The sequence below is a fragment of the Camelina sativa genome, chromosome 10, assembly GCF_000633955.1.
Source record: "Camelina sativa cultivar DH55 chromosome 10, Cs, whole genome shotgun sequence".
Taxonomy (NCBI): Eukaryota; Viridiplantae; Streptophyta; class Magnoliopsida; order Brassicales; family Brassicaceae; genus Camelina; species Camelina sativa.
Window position 1 is genome coordinate 21,208,236 of NC_025694.1, and position 21,978 is coordinate 21,230,213.

Sequence of the window (21,978 nt, forward strand, 5' to 3'; positions counted from 1 at the left end):
AAAGAAACACAAAACACGGTCTAACAAACTATTTGGATTTTTGTCTCATATTTTAATTTGCCATCAGCTAGTATAACAATATATATCTATATAACAACAATAGAGTTGGTTAAAAATTTAATATATACCTACATAACCACAAGAGAGTTGGTTATAAATTGAGCAAAGAAAAGAAAAACACGTTGTAACAAACTACGTTTTTATCTTTCCTTCTCCAACTCTCTTTGTGGTTATGTAGGTATATATTACAACGTGTTTTTCTTTATAACCACAAGAATTGATAAAAAAAAATTATCGACGTAATTTTTAGAAAGTACATAATAATTTATATGATTAGCAGTTAAAACGAACATACCAACATATAACCAGCCAAACTTATACGGAATATCCTAACTAATATATTAAGTAACACAAAACTTCAACAAAATTCTTTGTTTGGTTCTATTTAACCAATAAGAAAAAGAAAAAGAAGATATAAACTATCCTTGGTCTGAATTAGAGAGGTGAAGGTAATAATTAAGATAGGGTTGGTCCACGCAGCATGTGATAAACCTGGCTATCAAACAAAGTTTTGTGGTTGCAAGTTGTAGACCAACTAGTATTTAAGCGAGCCTTGTTTCATCATCAGTTCATCAATACAAGCTTATAACTCTCCACATACATTTAATACTCCACAAGAGAACATATTTATAATACATTCAAATTTTGTTTCAATGACTAGATGCTAGTGAAATCGTGAATGGAGCTGTTGAAAAATGTGTCACGGCATGTTCTACAATCTGCACCAAGGGCTCAATGAATGCAGTTGAAACTGCCTAAACAACCATATCCTTGAAGATACCACTTACATCTTCGGAGTACCACGGCCGAGTAGGTCAGGACTTCTTATTCGAATCTGGATAAGTTACGAGGGTGAGGCTGATGTGGCATCAGTGTAGCTGGTAAGTGAGCTAGTATTGAGGCTGTCGGTGGGACAGAAAGTTTTACTCAGGCCCGAGATGATCGGTTTGCAGATTTACTGACAAGGCTATTAGTGAGGAATATGGGTGGATAGGTATGGCTATGCGATGTCGTACTCGGATCACGGGAGGTAGATTTGGTCAGGAGGTGTTTACCACAACTCTTGAGGAGATGATTAGTTCTCCTGAGGGGATGGTTATTCCCCTAGATATCGATAGCTGGAGGGGTTGTGGCCCTGAGACTGGCAGAAGAGATGGTGGTTCTCCTATAGAGATGGATAGTTCTCTTGAGGGGATGAATAGTTAAACTGATATCGAGATCTATAGGATTGCGATCTAAGAGTGAGACAGTATGACTCGAGGACAGTGGTCTGAGAGTGAGATCGGTATACCTCGAAGGTGCTGACCTTAGAGTGGATGAGTTGGGAGCAAATATTGTCTAGGACGTGAATATAAGCATAATGACTAAATGTAGACTTAGAAGGTTGATGGTGGTTCAATTTCAAGACTTGTGTGTGGACCCATTGTGACGGTGGAAATGTATTGTAATTGGGAGTGTTGTCGGTTTAGTCTGGAACTGAAGTTGAATCGGTTTAGTCTGGTTGATTTAGGAGGAGTTGTTAATGATACCAATTATATATGTGATCATATGGTTTAATTGATTTTGGATTATTGTGTTTTTGATTTAATACTCCTAGGTTGAAGGTGTGAAGTGAGTCCATAACTTGAGCACATTTGTAGCTATTTTCGTCTTCCCTTGTTTTGACATTGGCTTAGAATTGAGTAATCTGATGCCTAATCAAGTATTTGTTGATCTGCAGACATACACCAATCCAAATAAAGATAGTCCACCTCATTGGGAACTTTTTTAGGATATTGTCAGTTTATTCTATGTACCGCTACTTGAATCAGACAGGAGCGCCAGTTGTTCTGTTTCTCTTCGGCTGTCTGGTGCCTTCGTCCATCATCTTCTTGATACTAAAAACCATTGAAAGGAAGGGCACTTTCTCATCAACAGGTTTACTTTAAACTGTATCAGATTTCTTGCATGTATATTTACTACATATAAATTGGAGAGTTTGGTGATAAAATGTTTTTTCCTTTAACTGTTTCAGATTGTATCTTCTCTTATCAATGGACTCATCACGGCATTGTACTTCATCTTATGGGGAAAAGGTCTCAAGTCTTGTGGACCGCTTAGGTATTGATTAGTTATTTAGCATTCATACTAGCGTAAAATTCTCCTCTGGTCTTATCTGTCTTAGGAGTTCCCGTAGAATGTGGTTTTTGAAAGATAGGGAAGTTGAAGGTTTACCTTTGAGCAATTGGTCCCATTGTAGCAATTTGGGTTCAATACCTACAAAAATCCTGGACCTACAAGCCTCTCCTTATCCTTTTTTTCTGCAGCCTGTTATTTGATCAGAAAAAAATATCTTCATTAAATATTCGATTATCCTTGCTTATAGTTCTTTGTATTATATTTGCAGAGCTATCTTGTCCAGAGTACTCCGGTGCTGTTCTTGGAGTACTTTCTGGAGTATTACACAATGCTATAATTATCATTTAAACATCATAAATCCATCATTCATTTATTTGTAAAAACCATAAAATTCGACTAGGCGATTGTTTTAAAAAATAAAAAATATCTATAAAATACAAACAAAATATTTTAAGAAAATAATAAGATTGATAAATGAAAGTGAGGAAAAAAAAAATAATTTCTTGTTATGAATAATTCTATTGTTATATGGATGTCCTTTATTTGTCCACTAGTGTAATCATAAACTCTAATATTGTTCAATGAAGACTGAATCTTCTTCCAATGCATACAAATTAAAGAATTCAAAAAAAAAAAAAAAACAGAATCTAAAATCCTTATAAAGAGAACATGAAGTGAGGTAAATAGAACATGCCCCTAAAATTGTAAACAAAATCGGGCATGAATTATATTGGGTGGATAGTCCACAAGATAATCTGATAATTTTACATTTTATAAATTCAACTTATTATGTATTCATTTCATACATCGAAACTCACTTGGATAAGACGAAACATGTTTTCGATGCTATGATTTATGTACATCTTGGTTTGGTATATTTTGTTTTCAGTGATGGCTGAATATATACAACCTTTTTTCACAATTATTTCCCTGAGTTCCTTCAGCTTTTGTTCCTTTAAACGTCCATGGAACGGCAGAGGTAACTTGTAAGCAGGAAGAATGTATCTAACAGGTTTGTCAGCTTCTGCAGCAACAACTCGATCATTAACTCGATCAGACACTCGATCGTGTGCCTGACGGAGCACTTGGTCGAGTGGTACTTCGGCTTCTGTTTGCTGTGTAAAACCCTTACTCTGAGCTTTATCTTATGACAAATCCTCCCCAGCTTGAACCTCACTGTCCTCAGTGACAGCTTCTTCATAGAAATGGATAGCTTTAGCTGTGAATTCCCTTGGATTTTGAATAGCCTTTCCAGGTAGTTGGTTTGGCTTAGGAGCTGATGTAGAAGCAATGTTGCTCTCCCTGAACTTGACTTTAGAATTCAAACTCTCAAAATTAATATTAAGATCATTGTAAGAAGAATCCAGCATCTAGTTTAGCTCAGTCAACTTCTTTGCAGTCTCAAGCTGCCTATTTGCGTGTCCAAGTAGCAACTGCTGCATCATAGCTCTTAAATCTGGTTCCTAGCTCTGGTTAGTCTGATTTCTGAAACACTGGTGGGAGACAAATTTGAGCCTGGAAACCCTGGTGTTGTTACTTGGGGACATAATTGTTGTTGTTGGGGCTGTTGAGCAGGATAAACTTGGTCTTCTGGGGTTTGCCACATTAGTACTTCTGTAAGACAAATTGTTGTTCTTGAACTGATTGTAAGGTTTGAAACCACCTTGGTTCTGTACATAACACAACTCAGCCATTTAATTCTCCCCAGCTTGAACTGTTATGTCTTCCTCAACAAGAAAGTGAATGTTGTTCTGCTGAATAAGCAGAATCTTGTCTAACTTGTCATGCACAGTCTTCAAATCTTTCTTGTACTTCTCATCCTAAGTAGGTTCAACAAATCTTACAGTCCTATCATAGTCTTCATTGTAGTTCCCATCTGATTGGGCCAAGTTCTCTACCAGTTCCCATCCTTCGTCCACATGTTTGTTGAGGAAGTTGCCATTAGATGCAGTCTCCAACAACATTCTGATCTTTGGTAGTACTCCTCTGTATAGTGTGCTAAGGAGAGACTCAATACTAAACCCATGATGTGGACATTGGGTTTGGTAGCCTTTCCCATGCTTCACAGAAAGTCTCATTATTCTTATGTGCAAACCCTGAGATTTCATTCCTCAATCTAGCAGTCCTTGCATTAGAGAAGAACTTGGCGAGGAAGGCCTTGTTGCAGCCATCCCAGGTTGTTAGAGCTCCTGTTGGCAAATTTTTCTCCCACAAGTAAGCCTTGTCTCCAAGTTAGAATGGAAAGAGTCTGAGCTTGAAACTGTTTTCACTTACACCATTAATCTTGGTGAGGCCACAAAGCCTATCAAACTCATCAAGATAATCTGAGGGATCCTCCATAGGCAGACCATGAAATTTGTTTGATTGGATCATAGTAATCAGCCCACTTATCATCTCTAGGTTATTGTTTACTATTGTAGGGGGAACTATGTCAGATCTCTGTGTATGAGTGTTTGGAGCATCTCCTGCTCCAATCTGTCTTGGCCTTTGTTGCATTGGTGGATCCATCAGCAACTGTTGTTCTTGTTCCTGAAGGCTTCTGGTTCTTTGTTGCCTCAAATCTCTTGGTAAACGGTTGATATGCTCAATGTACTTCTCAAGGTTTTGGTTTCCTTTCGATCTAGTTTGCATCAACTGACTCGATCACTTACTCGAACTGACACTCGGTCGAGCACTGGCTCGAGTTGATCTTGGTTGGTGACTCGATCAACCACTCGATTGTGCAGACGGTCGAGTGCTGGGTCGAGTTGGTACTTGAGACTCAAAACAACCAAGCAAATGAAGATTCAAGTCAGTAGTGATCAAGAGAAACAATAGAACTTAATCTTAAACTTGTTTAAATCCTGACTGTCACAAATAATTACTAATTTGGCAAGTGCGCCAAATTGAAACATATCTTTTTGTGGTTCCGAACCTAAGAATGTATGAACGATGCAATAAGACAACATACATAAGCTAAGACCAAAGATATAAGAGGTTTCAATTACTCTTATGCAGTTGAAGTATAAGAGATGTCAATCCATAATGAGTAAGATGCAAGCAATCAGGATGTGAACACTTATCTAAGTTAAGCCAAATGTGAAAATGGTTTAATACTAACAACCTAATGACAATAATGAAATGTAGAATGTAAAACTACTAAGATAACAGAATAAATGCAAGACAATAACTGAAACAAAGATGTGCATTGAAACAAGAATTAAACTAGAAGGATGCAGGACACAAAACAAGAACTTGGAAAAGAACTCCAGCAAGCACTCGACCGTATGCTCGATCGAGTTACCAGGTCCAGTGGGAAATTACGAAGAACAGAATCAGATTAAACAATAAAAACAGAGCAATATGAAAGTAAATCAAACAGAAAGCGAATAACAGTGATTAAATAGAGAAGTCAATAAACACATATAATTTTGTTTTGAGTCTTTTATTGAGTCAAAGTGTGCTTTTAAAGTCTTATTGGTCTTTTATGAGTTTGTACAAGATCTAGGTTGCTTTTGAAGGAAACTGAGTGTTTTGGGGATGAAATCAATCATCTGGAGCCAATTTGGTTAAGACTGATCGGACTAGCAAGTAGATGGAGCAAACAGAGAAAAAACATCCTAGATCGGCTGATCCACATTATGGATCGACCGATCCCATACCCGAAACAACTTTTCCTTTTTCGTTTTAAACCGACTTTTAGGGTTTTATTTTAGTATTTAAGGATGAGGCACAACCTCTAGAAAAACAACCTATTTATTCTACGCAGCTTTTGAGCACTTGTAACTTTGGGAGAAGATCTCTGATCCTCTTTAACACTTTGGAGAAGATTTCTAAACCCTATTTTCTATTCTTTTGCAATTCCATTATGCTTTCTTCATCTTTGATTTGCTGTTTATGTTTCTCCATGTTTGAGTAGTTTCTCTATTTGGTTTCGGGTTTTATTGGGGTTTATGATTCTCTAATGATGGTGATCTAGACTTGGGGTTGATCAATTTTGGTCTTCATCTATTTTTGTTCTTAAAGCCTGAACTAAATTAGCTACCTAGTTTATGATCATAGGTTTACTTTATCGTGGCACCGAAAGTGTTGTTGAGTTTCTAGAAAAGAAAATAGGTGAGCAAGGTGGACCTTAGCCAACAAAAGTTGAAGTTGAGGCACCTTGTGAACTTATTAAACTTGAACTTGTTATTGCTTGCTTGGTTTGCTAGGTCCAAACGACGGTTTAGGGTTTAGTAGATTTCATTGCATTGATAGCTCACGATGCGTAAGTAGGTTAGTTTTACAACATTGATTTGAGTTCTAGAACGGTGTCTAATGCAACCCCATCTTCCACCTTAGTCCGAGAATTATATCCCCATAGATTCCCTACGCCCAATATTTTCTTTTTGAATTTAAAACAACTTATTTACTTTCTGTTTTTGTGAAGATTACTTGTTCCACAAAACTTCCCCCTTTTTCTTAGCTATATTTAATCTTCATAATTTCATAGTGCATTGTTTGGTCTCTGTGGATTCGATACTGAAGTGTTACGACGACACCACTAGATCGTGGTGGAGTACGCATTAGGTTTTAATTGACCTTTGATCAATTTGGCGCTGTTGCCGGGGACCAAACGTTGCCTTTGGAATTTTAGAATTGAATTTAGTCTATGATATATTTTATTTTTATTCACTAATTAGTTCTTGAGTTCTTTCTCTTGTGTTTCAGGTTTATGCAAACAAGAAGCCACAAGCCTACTGATTTGCGAAATCTGCGAAACGAGGAGTTAGCACAACTTGAACGAGAGAACCGAAAAGCAAAAGCCCAGTCAAACGCTATGGCCGATGGAAACAACACGGAGACTTGTCAACCCAACCCCCAAGGGATTGTTGTTCAGCCTCAACAAAGACAGGTCCCACAAGAGTGAAACGAACCTGATCCGAATCAACCAGCAAGACGTGTTACTTTGAGGGATGAAGAAGCTCACAACAGGCTGTTTCTGAATCGATATGTGATTCAACCTCCTGCTCCTGCGAGACAAGACTACGAGATTAAGCATAGTCTCATCAATTTGGTTCAGAATCGTGTGTTTAATGGATTAGCAGCAAAGAGCCCTCTAGACCATATTGAAGCTTTTGAGAGATTGGCTAGTACTACGAGGTCTAATGGAGTTCCGTATGACTAACTCATGTTGACTTTGTTCCAATTCTCCTTAGGAGATAAGGCTTTGAGATGGCTAAATCTCTTGGACCGAGGATCACTTACCACTTGGGAGCAATGTAGAGCAGCATTTTTAAGTTACGATCAGCTATGTTAAGGAGCAAGATTACTACCTTATCACAAGGTGGTACGAAGTCTTTTTGTGAAGCGTGGAAGAGATTCAAGGAGTATATGAGGGACTGTCCTCATCATGGTTTTTCACAAGAGAATATTATGAACATCTTCTATGGAGGAAATGACTAGAAGTACCATATGGCACTCAACACCGCCAGCAGAGGAGATTTTCTACTAACACTGCCGCTGAAGCAAACCTCTTGATCGAAAACCTTGCAGCGAGTAACAGCAATCATAGTCATGAGTATGATCGTTCTTTGCATGTTGCTAGCTCTGTGGATAGAAATGTTATTAAGAATCTCACTGCTAAGGTAGACCTTCTTTTGAAGAGAGATCAACAAGCTGTCAACATGTTCGACGGGCACCCTTGCCAACACCAGATGCGAGATCACCGGTTTTTGTTTCTTTTTCATTTTTCTTATTTCTTTGTCGGATTCATTCTTTTCTTGGTTTTGCTTTCACACCGGACGGTGTGAAGTAAGTCTGGGGGAGGGATGTCTCTAACTTACTAATGTCGTTTTCTTTGGTTGTTTCCTTTTGATTTTTCGAGTCTTTGAGTCAATTTTTTTTATTTTTATTGAGTCAAAAATGTTGGGGAACTATGACCATTTCTAAGAATCTTTTGCTTTGAGCTAACACTCTTATGATTGCTGTAGTAGTTTTGATTTTTGAATGAAGCTTGGAATGAACATGAGAAGTCTCAACACGCCCCAAAAGACCCTCACCAAGGAGAACATTAAGCTGATCCAGTGTTGTCTCTAGCTTTGAAAGGACTTAGCCGTATTTAACTTCTTACCTTGGGAATTGGTATGCATTAGTCAAGACTCCTCCCTTAAGCCTTACAAGACATGCATCTCCTCGCAAAGTATGCTTCCCCTCTCTCTTCCCTTCAATATTCATAAAAAGAAACAGAAAATAAGAGAGAAAAATAAAAGAAGAAGAAGAGGATAAAGGTAATAAAGAAGTGAACCGAGGATTGTGCGTAAACCCGTGCATCCTTTGGAATGCATGGTAACCTGTCCACAAGAAAATAGCAAATGATTGATAAAAAAAATACCAAGATACCCTAAAAATTAGGGAAAAATCAATACTTTGGAAGTGAGAAAAGAGAGAGGAAAGGGAGCATATGAAGGAAGTCTTGGGCATTCAAAGGTTGAAGGATTCAATAAGTTCGGTGATCGATATTCCCTCGGCGAGACCACACATTTTCACTAATCTGATGTAGAGAGACAACAATGGAGATGCTGAAGGTCCTCTAAGGCTGTGGAGTTCAGAGTAGGGAGTGTTGATCCTAATCATGGGCAGAGTACAAAAAGTAGTTCTTAATTTGATGTGATGAAGAGTGCAAAGAAGAGGTTCCCAAGAATATGTGAGTTTCCACTTTCAAACCTTTTCTCTGTTCCTGAGTTTTTGTCTGTTCTTGCTTGAGGACAAGCAAAGATTCAATTCCGGGGGAATTGATGTGTATGTATTTTATAGGTTTTAGGTTTGTTTTGAGTCTTTTATTGAGTCAAAGTGTGCTTTTAGAGTTTTTTTTGTCCTTTATGAGTTTGTACAGGTTCTAGGTTGCTTTTGCAGGAAACTGAGTGTTTTGGGGATGAAAGCATGCATTTGGAGCAAAATTGGTTGAAGACCGATCGGACAAGCTAGCAGATGGAGAAAACACAGAAAAAGCATCCTGGATCGGCTGATCCACAATCGGATCGACCGATCCCGAACATGAAGAAACTTTTCATTTTTCGTTTTAAACAGACTTTTAGGGTTTTATTTTACTATTTAAGCACGAGGCTTGACCTCTAAAAAGACAACTTTTATTCTATGCAGCCTTTGTGCACTTGTAAACATTGGGAGAAGATCTCTAATCCTTCTTGACACCTTGGAGAAGACTTCTAAACCCTATTTTCTATTCTTTTGCAATTCAATTATGCTTTCTTCATCTTCGATTTGCTGTTTTTGTTTCTCCATGTCTGAGTAGTTTCTCTATTGGGTTTTGGGTTTTTAAGGGGTTTATGATTCTCCAACGATGGTGATCTAGATTTGGGGTTGATATATTTTGTTCTTCATATATTGTTGTTCTTAAAGCCTAAAATAGATTAGCTACCTAGTTTATGATCATAGGCTTAATTCATCGTGGCACCAAAAGTGTTGTTTAGTTGCTAGAAAAGAACTTAGGTGAGCAAGGTGGACCTTAGCCAACGGAAGTTGAAGTTGGGGCATCTTGTGAACTAGTCAAACCTGAACCTATTAATGCTTGCTTGATTTGCTGGATTCAAACGGAAGTTTAGGATTTAGTAAATTCATTGCTTAGATAGTTATCGCTGCGGAAGTAGGATAGCTTTACAAACGTGATTTGAGTTCAAGAATTGTGTTTAATGCATCCCTATCTAATCATCTAAATTCGTGATCATAATCCCTATGATTTCCTGCACTCAATGCTTTTATTAATTGATTTTAAACACTCTTTTATTTACTGCTTTGTTAGTGACTTTCAAACACAAACTTCTTTTGTCTTAGCTATATTTGATCTTGATAATTTCATAGTGCAATTGCTTGGTCTCTGTGAATTCGATCATGAAGTGTTACAACGATACCACTAGATCGTGGTGGAGTATACATTGGTTTTTAATTGACTTGTTGATCAATCACTTAGACACATACAAGAACAGAACCTTGTCTACCCAAAAGTACCCAAAGTAAATGTTCCTAATCATTCTAAACCCATGATGTCCTATTTCTACCCTTTAACTTCATTTTTCGCCTTTGCCCTTTTTCTCTTTGCTTCTCTGTCCTAGGAGGGGTTTTTACTCGATTTCTCTTAGTGGAATGGGGTTTCTTTCTTATTTGCTAACGTTCTTACTCTTACTTGTTTCCCAAGTCATAAAGCTTTTCACTAGACTCTTCTTTTCTTTCTTTCTTTTCTTTGACCAGAACCTCACTTAGAACTTTTAATGCTCGCATTCTTTCACTTCGAGTTTGAATTTTCTTTAAAACATTTCCCTCCTAAGGACTTTACCCTTTTCTTTCTCTTTTCACTCTTTTATTTTCTTTTTGAACTCACCAAGTCCCAAACCCAGAATTTAAACCTCCTAGTCCTATCTATTTTGAAAAATGCAAACTAGAACTACACAAGGTTTTATTCTTGTCAGTTCAAACCTAACACTTTCTACCAAGCTCAATCCCAAAATAGGCCCTCACACACACGGCTTGAAAGAAAGGTTGGTTAAGGGTAGGGGAAATTGATTCAATGATGAAATCAGCTACTTGGATCAACAAGAGTGGTCAAAATGGGAAAGATGATCCAAATATGTATAAAGTATCCATGAGTTTAAAGCAATGCACAAACTGATAATTAAAAGTCAATATTAGGTTCTTATAAACAGGCAATGGTTTCATATCATGTTGCAATGATGAAATCAGCTACTTGGATCAAGCAAGTTAACAAGGCTAAACTGATCATAGATCCCTAATGCAAATATGAAACAATCCTATATGAAATACGATAAACAAGATCTTATTATGCAATGCAAACTACATGAACACTCTGTTTTTTTTAAAAATTTTTGTGAAAAAATTTCAATTGTTTTAATTTTTTTTTATGCCTTAAATGAAATGCAAATACTAACATGGTAATGATAAAAATTTGAACTAAGAAGATAGAAAATAATGTCAAATGTCATCTCAAACCATCCCCCAAACTTAAATTACACAGTCCCTTGTGTAAGAGAAATTTGAAAGAGGATTCAAGACTTAGAATAAAATAAAACAAGAAATGCTATGGTATTTACAATGAGATGGTGATTGTGGTACCTTATGGATTGTTGAAGAAGTTCTCTACAACATCACTCATGCTGTCATAGGTGTAGTTGGGGTCTTGAATTTGACTTGGAAGTGGAGAAACAGGGTACACGACTATGGCCATCGGTTGCGACTCGATCGAGTGCTGGGTCGAGCTGGCTGGTTGAGTGGCCTGTTGTGGGTAGAATGGCTGACCTTGGTGCTCATAGTATTGTTGCAGAAGTGATGGGTCCATGAAGTACTAAGGTGGAAAGGGTGGGTAAGCTGGACCATTGGGGTAAGGTGGATAACCTGTTGGAGCTGGGAAGCCATAAGGAGGTCTGGGCAGGTGCTCGGTCGAGTACATCGGAGGTGCTCGAGTGCACCGGTCAAGTGCCTCGGAAATTGAAGTTCTGTGCAGTGTGAACCTCTCTCCCTCTGAATTGGCTCATGCAGTGAAGCTCTAGCTATTATCACCGAATTTTCAGCTCTGGACAATGCTCTAGTTGAGCTGATCCTCCTCAAAGGCCTTGATGGTGCTGATGATGAATCTCCACTCTTTAGCTCAGCAATTTCCTTCTTTAAACCTTTTATGGACTTAGCCATCTTCCCCATCTCTTCTTCAATTTATCTACAATCATCCCATGCCATTTGTTCCACTTTTGTAAAATTGTTACCCTTTTGCTTGTCTCTCTAACCCCTCTACTATCTCTTGGGCTTGGTTCATACTCTTCAAAGTAAAATTGTTCTTCCCCATCATCCATCTCCACATCTCTAGCTTGATACTCTCTTACTTGGGTTGTACCATCAAACAAGAATTAAGTAGCTGGCCAAAAGTCAATGTTCAGCCCTTCTCTTATGGTGGTGAGTGCTTGATTAGGCAGAATAAGCTGAGTCTTCAATGTCTCACTTACACCCTCATTCTAGCAATTGAAGTTGCACCATGGGAAGCACCTCTTCAACTTTGAACATCCAACAGTGGGAAAGACTGTTGAAGTGGGTGTCTATCCATCTTTGTCTGACTTTCTCTCCTTGAAGTGGTACATTTACAGCTAATATCCATCTTTGTCTGGCTTTCTCTCCTTGAAGTGGTACATTTACAGCTACAAAGATTGGAGTGATGATGCATCCAATGCTTAGAACTCCAGTTGAGTTCCTCTTGTGCAGCTTGCTCACCCAGCTTCTATAATAGATGAATTGGTCAATGCGGACCATAGCCAAATCTGTATCCACACTGCTCCCAAGGATAACAGTTTCATCTCTTGCTTGTGTGATGATCCCATAGAGTGCTACATCAATCATCTTAAGCTCTCCCTTATTCAAATTTCCAGTTTCCTTCCTAGCAAAGAATGTGTTTGCTAAAGCCTTGTGTAAGTACCTTAGGACTGGACTCCTTATCCTTGAACTCTTGGTCTTGGAAGAAGAATAAAGCTTGTTGTCTCCAATTTTTTCCCAAACAGCAAAGAGTTCCTCCTAGGTATGACCATGTCCTCTTCACCTCCAACTTCAAACCCATAGAGTGTGGCTAGTTGCTTGAGTGACAGCTCATACTTCTTGCCCTTGATGGTGAATTCAATGTAACCAGCTCCCATGTCTTGGTCCGTGCTTGTGAAGAGATGAAGCTTGATGGTGGATAGGAATTCACAACTCTCTTCCCTATACCCCTCCAAGCACAAACTCATGAATTTGCTTAGGTTGCATTTCTCAAACAGAAACTCAACATCTTCAGCAATACCCAGCTTCTCCATGGTTTCTTTATGTGGATATCTTGTTCCTTGGAAGCTCATCTTCATGAAAGCTTCATAGAGTTGGCTTGGGGTTTGGGAATCAGATTCTTCTTCCACCTCCTCTTCTTCTTCACTTTCATTATCTTCTTCTTGGGGTTCTTGGGCTAGCCTCTTCCCTTTTGCCTTGTGTTTTCTTATGTGCTCTTCAAGAGTAACCTCCATCTCCTCATCACTCTCTGTAAGCTCTGGATCTTCCTCAACAGGTTGGTTTTTCTTCTTCGAAAAGCCACTCGAGCTAGCACTCGGTCGTTTGCCCCCTCGAGTACGCGGTCGAGTTTGTTCACCAGTTTCTCTCTGTATGACCAAGGATGCATCAAGGCGATCCATGAATCGATCAGCAGCCTTCTTTCCTTCAGCTTCACGAATAACAGCTTATTGTGATGTCTCTCTAGACCTTGAAGTCATTTTGAAAGAAACTGAAAGAGATAGACTCAAAGCTTAAAGTGAATATGTTAGCAACCCAAAAACCAAAAGAACTAAGCTTGAGCAAGAAGATAAAACTTGAGAGAGATTTCTAGCTAGATTTTTAGTGTTTTTAGCAAATGAGAGAGTGTGAGAGACTAAAATCGAGTTTTCTCTTTATAAGGATAAAGGGAACAAGGAGACAAGAGTGGAGCGTCCATACCATTCAAATTTGAATTGGGAATCTTTGACTCACTTTTGATGTCACTCGACCCCACGTTGTCGAGTTCTTGACCAAAATTCAAATTAAAATTGCTTCTCCCTCCACTCGATCGAGAAAAAGAAAATTTGAACCGAGTGGGCCTAGGCTTGCAATCACTCGATCAAGTACCTCTCGTGGGCTGGTCGAGTGAGCCCAACAACTCCTTTCTACAAGTTCAATTCATCTCAAACCCATCTATACTTCCCTAATAAATGCCTGCCCAACACAAACATGGAAGAAAAATATCAAAACTACAAGGAAAATAAAACTTATGTACAATAATACCTTAGGGACTTCCTACCTAGTGAGCTTGTTTAAAGTCACTAAGCTTGAATTTTGATGCCTTTTCAGGCTTGGTTTGGAGACCAAGGAGATGATGGGATCCTCCCTGGTGTAACTTGATCAATGTGAAGCTCATTCTTAATCACTTGAACCTTGTTTCTGCTTAAGCTTGAATCTTGGCCTTGCTTTCTTCAAAGACCTCTTGTTGATCTGAACCTGAAGATCCTTCACGAAGCTAGTCAACTCTTGAACTGAACCCTTGAGCTTTTCAACTGATTCCTCATGAGAAGAGAACTTAGCCCTTGAAGTTTCCACTTCACTTGAGATTCCATGATCTCTCTTGTCTTTAAGAGCGAAAGGCTGACCTCTAGAAGGCAAGTTGGTTGGGTTGTTGATATCAAATTTCATGATCAAACCCTCATCTATGTTCAAGGTTATCAACCCTTTATTAGCATCAATTACAGCTCCAACAGTGGCTAGGAATGGTCTTCCTAGGATGATGGGGTCTTCCAACTCCTTATCCATGTCTATAATGAGGAAATCAGTGGGAATTCTGGTCTTGCCTATCTTGACTGGGAAATTTTCCAACTTACCAACCACATCCTTATGTGATCCATTAGCTAGACATAAGTAGAGGTTACTGGGCTTGAAGTTAGTATGCCCAAGCTTATGTGCAATGGAGTAGGGCATTACACTGATAGATGCCCCTAGGTCACACAAGCATTTGTTGAAATGCAAGTAGCTAAAAGAGAAAGGCAGATTAAATGGACTTACGTCTTCAAGTTTGGTTGGAATGATGGCTCCCTCAAACTCTTCAAGATCCTTCTTATCCTGATTCTGAGCCTTCTGCTGTGATATCTAAAGTAGCATGCCTTGGTAGAGAGGATATGGAGCATATTGTTCCAAAGCAGGTCCTCTCTCTTCTTCTTTGTATTGAATGACTACCTCTTCTTTCAAAGCCATCAATTCCTTCTTTTCAATTATTTCCTTGAGTTCCTTCAGTTTTTGTTCCTTGAAACGCCCTGGGAATTGTACAGGACGCTTGTAAGCAGGAGGGATGTATCTAACAGGTTTAACAGCTTCTTTGGGATCAGCTCGATCAGTCACTCGATCATGTACTCGATCGTGTGTCAGGTTGAGAACATGATCGAGTGGTACTCTGGTTTCTGTTTTCTGTGTAAAACTGTCAATCTGAGATTTGCCTTGTGACAGATCCTCCCCAACTTGAACCTCACTGTCCTAAGTGACAGTTTCCTTATAGAACTTGATAGCTTTAGCTGTGAACTCCCTTGGATTTTGAACAGCCTTACCAAGTAGTTGGTTTGGCTTAGGAGCTGATGTAGAAGCAATGTTGCTCTCCATGAACTTGACTTTAGAATTCAAACTATCAAACTATATATTCAGATCATTGTAAGAAGAATCCAGCCTCTGGTTAAGCTCAGCCAACTTCTTTGCCGTCTCAAGCTGCCCATTTGCCTGTCCAAGTAGCATCTGCTGCATCATAGCTCTTAAATTTGTTTCCTGGCTTTGGTTAGTCTGAAACCCTGTTGGGAGACATATTGGAGTTTGGAAACCTTGGTGTTGCTGCTTGGACACATAATTGTTATGTTGTTGGGGCTGTTGAGCTGGATAGACTTGGTCTTGTGGGTTTGCCACATTATTACTTCTGTAGGACAGATTATTGTTCTTGAACTGGTTGTAAGGCTTGAAACAACCTTGGTTCTGTACAAAGCACAGCTCAGCCATGTCATTCTCCCCAGCTTGAACTGTTGTGTCTTCATCAACAAGAAAGTAAATGTTTGTCTGCTGACTAAGCAGAATCTTGTCTAACTTGTCATGCACAGTCTTCAAATCTTTCGTGTACTTCTCATCCTGGGTAGGTTCAACAAATCTGTCAGTCTTATCATAGTCTTCATTATAGTTCCCATCTGATTCGGCCAAGTTTTCTACCAGTTCTCATCCTTCATCCACATGTTTTGTTTGAGAAAGTTCCTCTGTACAGTGTGCTAAGTAGGAATTCATTACTAAACCCATGATGAGGACATTGGGTTTGGTAACCTTTGAATCTTTCTCATGCTTCACAGAAAGTCTCATTATTCTTCTGGGCAAAACCTGATATCTCATTCCTCAGTCTAGCAGTTCTTGCATTAGAGAAGAATTTGGCCAGGAAAGCCTTTTTGCAGCCATCCCATGTTGTGATTGCTCCTGTTGGTAAAGTCTTCTCCCACAAATGAGCTTTGTCTCCAAGTGAAAATGGGAAGAGTCTGAGCTTGAAATTGTCTTCACTTACTCCCTTAATCTTGGTCAGGCCACAGAACCTATCAAACTCATCAAGATGGTCTAAAGGATCCTCCATAGACAGACTATGGAACTTGTTTGACTGGATCATAGTAATCAGCCCACTTTTTATCTCAAAATTATTATTTGCTACTCCAGGTGGGACAATTCCAGCCCTTAGTGTGTGGGTGTTTGGAGCATCACCTGCCCAAATCTGTCTTGGTCTCGGCATGGGCGGATCCATGATCAGCTGTTTTTCATGTTCCTGAAGGATTCTGGTTCTATGTTGCCTTAAATCCCTTGGTAAACGGTTGATGTGCTCAATGTATCTCTCAAGGTTCTTGTTTCCTTTCAACCTGGTTGCATGTACTGACCCGATCACCTACTCCAACTAACTAACGGTCGAGCATTGGCTCGAGTGAACTTTGGTAAGTGACTCGATCAACCACTCGAACTGACACTTGGTCGAGCACCGACTCGAGTTGAGGATCGAACTGACTAAATCTAGAAGACTGACTGAATCCGGCTTGGTGACTGGATCATTCACTCGTACGTGCAGACGGTCGAGTGTTGGATCGAGTTTGTACCTGAAACACAAAACAACCAAGCAGATGAAGATTCAAGTCAATGATGATCAAGTGTAACAATAGACTAATCTTAAACTTGTGTAAATCCAAATTGTCACAAACAACTACTCAAATGGCAACGGCGCCAAATTGAAACATGTTCTTTTCTGTGGGTTTGAATATACTTATGAATGTATGAATGATGCAATCAGACAACAGACACAAGCTAAGACCCTAAGATGTACGATTAGGTGGAATGCTCGAGTCCATTTCCATGTTCTTACTTTATGTCCTGCATCTTTCTAGTTTCATTCCTGTTTCATTGCATATCTTAGTTTCAGTTATTATCTTGCATTTAGTCTGTTATCTTAGTAATTTATATTATGCATTTACATTTTTGTCTACAACTGTTACCTCAAAACCATTTTCATATTTGGCTTAACTTAAATAAGTGTTTACATCTTGACTGCTTGCATCACACTCATTATGGATTGACATCTCTTACTAAGATAACAAACTAAATGAAGAACATAGATCAAACTTAACTATCAAACAGAGCAGAACATAAGTAGATCAAACAGAAAGCGAAAAACAGTAATCAAATAGAGAAATCTGTTTTGGATATACTTATTTTCTGCCTCCACAAGTGTTCATCAGCAAGACACTAGTTGAGCTTATACTGATGAGTGAAATTAGAATTGACGGGTTGGTGGAGGGCGGAGTATTCTTACAGGTGCTTAAAACTCTCCTTCTTGAGTTGGTTGAGTTTCGTCCTGATCAGTTTCAAATGATTCTTCGTGGTTGCCCTGTGGTTGAGAAATTGGAACTGGTTTATGTTGAGTGGGTACCTTGGGATGAGACTGTCTCAAGTGAAAGCCTTAAGTCCCTCAAAATTAAGTATCAGAGTTGGTTTAGAAGCTTTTCTTTTGATACACCAAATCTTGTTTCCTTAGATTACTCTGAATATGTCGCGGGGGACTATCTAGTAGTTAATTTGGACAACTTAGTTGTTGCTAAAATCAACCTTTTAGTAACTAAAGATCAGATTAAGCGAGCAAGAGTTCCAGATAATGATTTTTTAGAGGATGGTGTTGTTCTCCGATTTTGTAATGCGAAGAAGCTCATGAGTGGCTTACGAAATGTGAAGAAGCTTTTCTTGTCTCCTACTACTCTTGAGTTCAGTATACTATTTTGTTGATTTCATAGACAACAAATAAAGAACTTTTATCTTGGGAATCATGTAATATGCAACTAGGTGATGTCTCGTTTTAGGTGCTTTCTCTGGGCCAGTGTTCAACAACCTCACTTTCTTAGCTATTTTGAGTCATGTGGATCTCGGATGGCAAGCAATGCCAGTTCTCTTAAAGAACTGTCCACACTTGGAAACTCTAGTCCTTTGGGTAAGAAGATATAACAATGAAAGTACTTGGTAACAAGACATGTCTCAAACATTTACAATTTTGTCATGTTTTTGCTTTTAGGGTCTCTTACACTGTGTGACAGACAAATGCGGGGATGCTTGTGACTGCATTGCTTGGGAGGACAAAGGTCATTCGCTCATATCTTGTCCAGTGAAGAATTTACATATTAAAGGGTTTCGAGGAACAACTCGAGAGTTAAAGATGATACAGCATTTCTTGTACTCATTTCCGTGTTTGAAGGAGATGGAGATACATGCCGAAGAGAATGGTCCTACAACCTTTGAACTCCCTGGAATGTATGATCATGTCGTGGAGCTAATGGTACTCTACAACGAGTTGTCAAGTTGTGATGTCTAGTTCATGGTGTGTGATTCCTTGTATAGGAAGTATACGACTGCGCAGTGAAGTCATCAACTTACAAAACTTGCTCTTTGTTTGTTTAATGTGTTGTAGCGTGGTGTTTCAGTATTTCAGGCTCAAATCATCCTATGTATTATTTGTTCAGTTTACTCTTTTGTTTGTCTCTCTGTTGGTTTAGAGATGATCTAAAAGAAGGACAAGTAATGTTAGCTTTGTAACGTTGAGTTGGGGCTTTGCCTCGTTTCAGGTGCTTTCGCAATGCTGTAAATCAATCACTAACAATATTTAACAACCTGAAGTCGCTAATCTTTAGACATTAAACAGAATGAATGGTTTGTAAACTCATATCTTTTCAAGTGAGGAAGTTAAAGATTAAAGGGTTCCCAAGGAAGGAGATGGATAATATAAAGTAGTTCCCTTGGTTAAGGAAGATGGAGAACTCTATGACAAATTGTGCTAGTGTGGTGCAGCTAGTGTACATTGATACTATTTGCAGCCCAAAACTTAAGCTGTCCCGGTTTATACCGAAATTAAACCGGTGGTTTTCAAAGAACCGGATCTAATAAAATCCTCAATTTCGATTTCTTCTTAAAATAGGATGTTTCGGCTTCTCCCATGTCTTTTTCTCCTACATGAAACTGAAAGCTTGAGTCCTCCTTCCTGTCTTCGCTTCTAGGGCCATTAAACAAGGTAACTGAACTTTTTCGGGGTTTCTTAGTTCAAAAGTTTCGTTTTCGGCTACCCATATTGTTAACTTAGGGTTTCTCTCTGTTATACCTTATTTGTAAAAATCAAACCTTTCTCTGTTTGTACCACCGATTTCTCTCATAAAGATCTGAAATTTGTTCTTCGTTTTCCTGCAATAGCAGATGGATCTCTTAAGGAACCTACCAGACGAGCTTCTTTGTCATATCTTCTCCAATCTGAAAGCTTGAGTCTTTTCTTCCTATCTTCGTTAGGTGTTCAACTTTACTCAGATTCTCTTGTTTGGTTAAAAAATCAAAACTTTGTTTACATGAATTTGACAAAAATGCAAACTTTCTCTGATTTTCTCATGAAAAGCTTTGAAATTTGTTCTTCGTTTTGGGTGCAGAGCAGATGGATCGCTTTAGAAATCTACCAGAAGAGGTTATTTTTCATATATTGTCTTTCCTTACCACAAAGGAGGCAGCTTTGACTTCGGTTTTGTCCAAGAGGTGGCGATATCTGTTTGCATTTGTCCCTAATCTTCACATTGATGACTCTATCTTTCTGAATCAGGAAGAGCAGAGGGACGACGTTGAAGATCTCTTCATAGAGTTTGTGGAGAGAGTATTAGCATTGCAGGGTAACTCTCCCATTAATAAATGCTCCATCAGTTGTATCTGTGTTGGTTCAGTTAGAGTTGATGCTTGGATACGTAATGTGTTGGAGCCTGGTGTAGAAGAGCTTGGTCTATTAATCGTTCTGGATCTTCAAACGGTTGGTAAGAAAAAGGGTTGGTCTCCAACATGTTTTGAGGGCAAGAAATTTGTTAAGCTGGAGATAAGTTATGCACTTGATATCGATTGGTTTGATGGACGCATTTTCTTACCGATGCTTAGAACTCTCATTCTTAAATTTGTTGACTTATCTATTGATAAGTTTGGGAGTCTACTTCATGGTTTCCCTGCGCTTGAGGAATTAGTCATGGGTCATATAACCTGGAGTTCAAGGGATGCAGCTGTGTCAGATGCAAGCCTCAAGAGACTAACAATAACTTCCAACCATATTGCCTATCACTATTTTTATTTAGGCACTTTTTCGGTTGATACACCTAGTCTTGTTCGCTTTTGTTACTCTGATTATGATGCTATAGACTACCCCGTAGTTAAGATGAAAAGCTTGGTGAGGCTAGGATTAGCCTTTTGGTAACTGAAGATCATATCAAGCGAGCAAGAGCGCCAAACGATGTTTGGTTAGGGGTTGATGATGGTGATGTTCTTCTCCGGTTTGGTAATGTGGGCAAGCTTATGAATGGCATACGAAATGTTCAGTATCTGGACTTGTCTGCTAATACTCTCGAGGTCAGTTTCCTGGAACAGGTCATTCTTAACAAACAAGCAAATGTCTTGTTTTAAAACATTTAGTGGCAAAACGTCTAAATCTAATTGTGGTTTTTCTTTGTTTTCAGGCAAAATGTCTTGCTTTGAGTTGTTGTTCTTCGCCTTTACTCCAAACATCTCACTATTAATGTCACGGCAGAAACCGATGTTTGAAATTGTTCCTTTGCATAGTGCGTAGTCTAATGTCCTAGCGTTATATCAGCGGATACAGTAACAGTGTCTTCTTTCTATTTTCATAAATGTGTGTGTGTGTGTGTGTGTGTGTGCGTGTGCGTGTCTTTGAATTCATCTAGCTACCATCTGTCACGATACTAACAACGTCGTAGTGTTACGAATGTGCTTGTCCTTGAATTCATCAGTTTTTAATTACTCCAAAGTGAATTGTTAGACAATGGATTTAGAACAAAACCGCAGGAGAACTTGTCACAAGTGGATGGATAGCTTGGAAACTACAGTTATTGGTCTTTAATAATGGAATCTACTTGTTTTAGTTAGACAAAATATATTGAAACAATATATCATAGAAAAAATATTGACAATCTATTGAGACAAAACAGGAAACTGAACCGTAAAGAAACTCTTTGTAGTTAAAATTGTAACTAATAATACTTGCCTTAGATATTCATGTGAAGGCGCATGAACCTCATTCATTCAAGTAAGAAGTTTTCATGTTGAATGAGACGATAGGGGAAATTCGAAGTACACTAAAAATTAATTCGAAGTACTATAAGCAGCATTATCTCTCATTGACTGCTGCTGCAGCTACAATCAAATGGTTTTTTGACATCCTCAACCTTTTTGCTTCAAGACACAGCTTTTGGATTAGCTCTTAGGTTATGGATAGTCTCTTCCAAATACAGCTTTTGGATACTCTTAGGTTTGTCGCTTGCAAGAACGAGTACTGGTTCCATTATAAGGAAACCTATTCACATTGTTTTTTTTTTTTGCTTTTTTTTCTTTGTTGTTTGTACTCCTCACCATGGGGGAAGGTCCATCTGCTAGGTTCTCTTCTGTAGGGGCTTGTCAAGATCCTCTCAAAGCTGGTTTTCTTGTCATTGTTGGTGGCTGCAATAAGAACCTCCAGTCCTTGGATGACATGTACTGCCTATTCACAGGTTACTGAAATCCTCTTTAACTTAATAATTGCCATATTTGATTATAAGGGACATTTGGACAAAGCTTTTCTCATTCTAATCATTTTAATTTCCAGTAAATAGGTCTTGGCTATGATGCTAGATTTGATCAGAATTTAGGGAGGTTGACTCTAAAGAAGCAATTGAAGATGAAATA

At 38.7% G+C, this 21,978-nt stretch overlaps 2 protein-coding genes and 1 long non-coding RNA gene across 10 annotated transcripts; all 3 read left to right on the forward strand.

Annotated features, from left to right (window-relative positions):
• On the forward strand, positions 624-7,492 carry LOC104719504. Of its 2 annotated transcripts, none has more exons than XR_756629.2 (3): positions 624-1,977; positions 2,075-2,160; positions 6,868-7,492. It is a non-coding gene; the product is annotated as an uncharacterized LOC104719504 (long non-coding RNA). The 2 variants fall into 2 exon arrangements; XR_756628.2 differs by lacking the exon at positions 6,868-7,492 and adding an exon at positions 2,447-2,576.
• Positions 17,506-18,601, forward strand: LOC104720569 (F-box protein At3g59000-like). The gene is made up of 3 exons (XM_010438457.1): positions 17,506-18,004; positions 18,096-18,223; positions 18,305-18,601. Exons 1-3 carry the CDS (start codon positions 17,506-17,508, stop codon positions 18,599-18,601), a joined length of 924 nt encoding a protein of 307 aa, XP_010436759.1.
• LOC104719505 (F-box protein At3g59000) lies at positions 19,210-21,055 on the forward strand. Of its 7 annotated transcripts, none has more exons than XR_002033659.1 (5): positions 19,210-19,294; positions 19,474-19,563; positions 19,698-19,732; positions 19,865-20,649; positions 20,757-21,055. XR_002033659.1 is itself a non-coding variant. In XM_010437436.1 (3 exons), the coding sequence occupies exons 1-2, from the start codon at positions 19,703-19,705 to the stop codon at positions 20,495-20,497; spliced, it is 663 nt and encodes a 220-aa protein (XP_010435738.1). In that variant the 5' UTR covers positions 19,572-19,702; the 3' UTR covers positions 20,498-20,649; positions 20,757-21,055. The 7 variants fall into 7 exon arrangements, 2 of the variants coding, with proteins under 2 accessions (XP_010435738.1, XP_010435737.1); XR_002033660.1 differs by having other exon boundaries at positions 19,703-19,732; XR_002033658.1 differs by having other exon boundaries at positions 19,698-20,649.

Coding starts and splice junctions, on each gene's coding strand:
- LOC104720569 (XM_010438457.1), top strand. CDS start 17,506: ATGAGTGAAATTAGAATTGACGGGTTGGTGGAGGGCGGAGTATTCTTA. Junction 18,005..18,095: donor TCCTACTACTCTTGAGTTCA/GTATACTATTTT, acceptor GTCTCGTTTTAG/GTGCTTTCTCTGGGCCAGTG. Junction 18,224..18,304: donor TGGAAACTCTAGTCCTTTGG/GTAAGAAGATAT, acceptor TTTTGCTTTTAG/GGTCTCTTACACTGTGTGAC.
- LOC104719505 (XM_010437435.1), top strand. CDS start 19,703: ATGGATCGCTTTAGAAATCTACCAGAAGAGGTTATTTTTCATATATTG.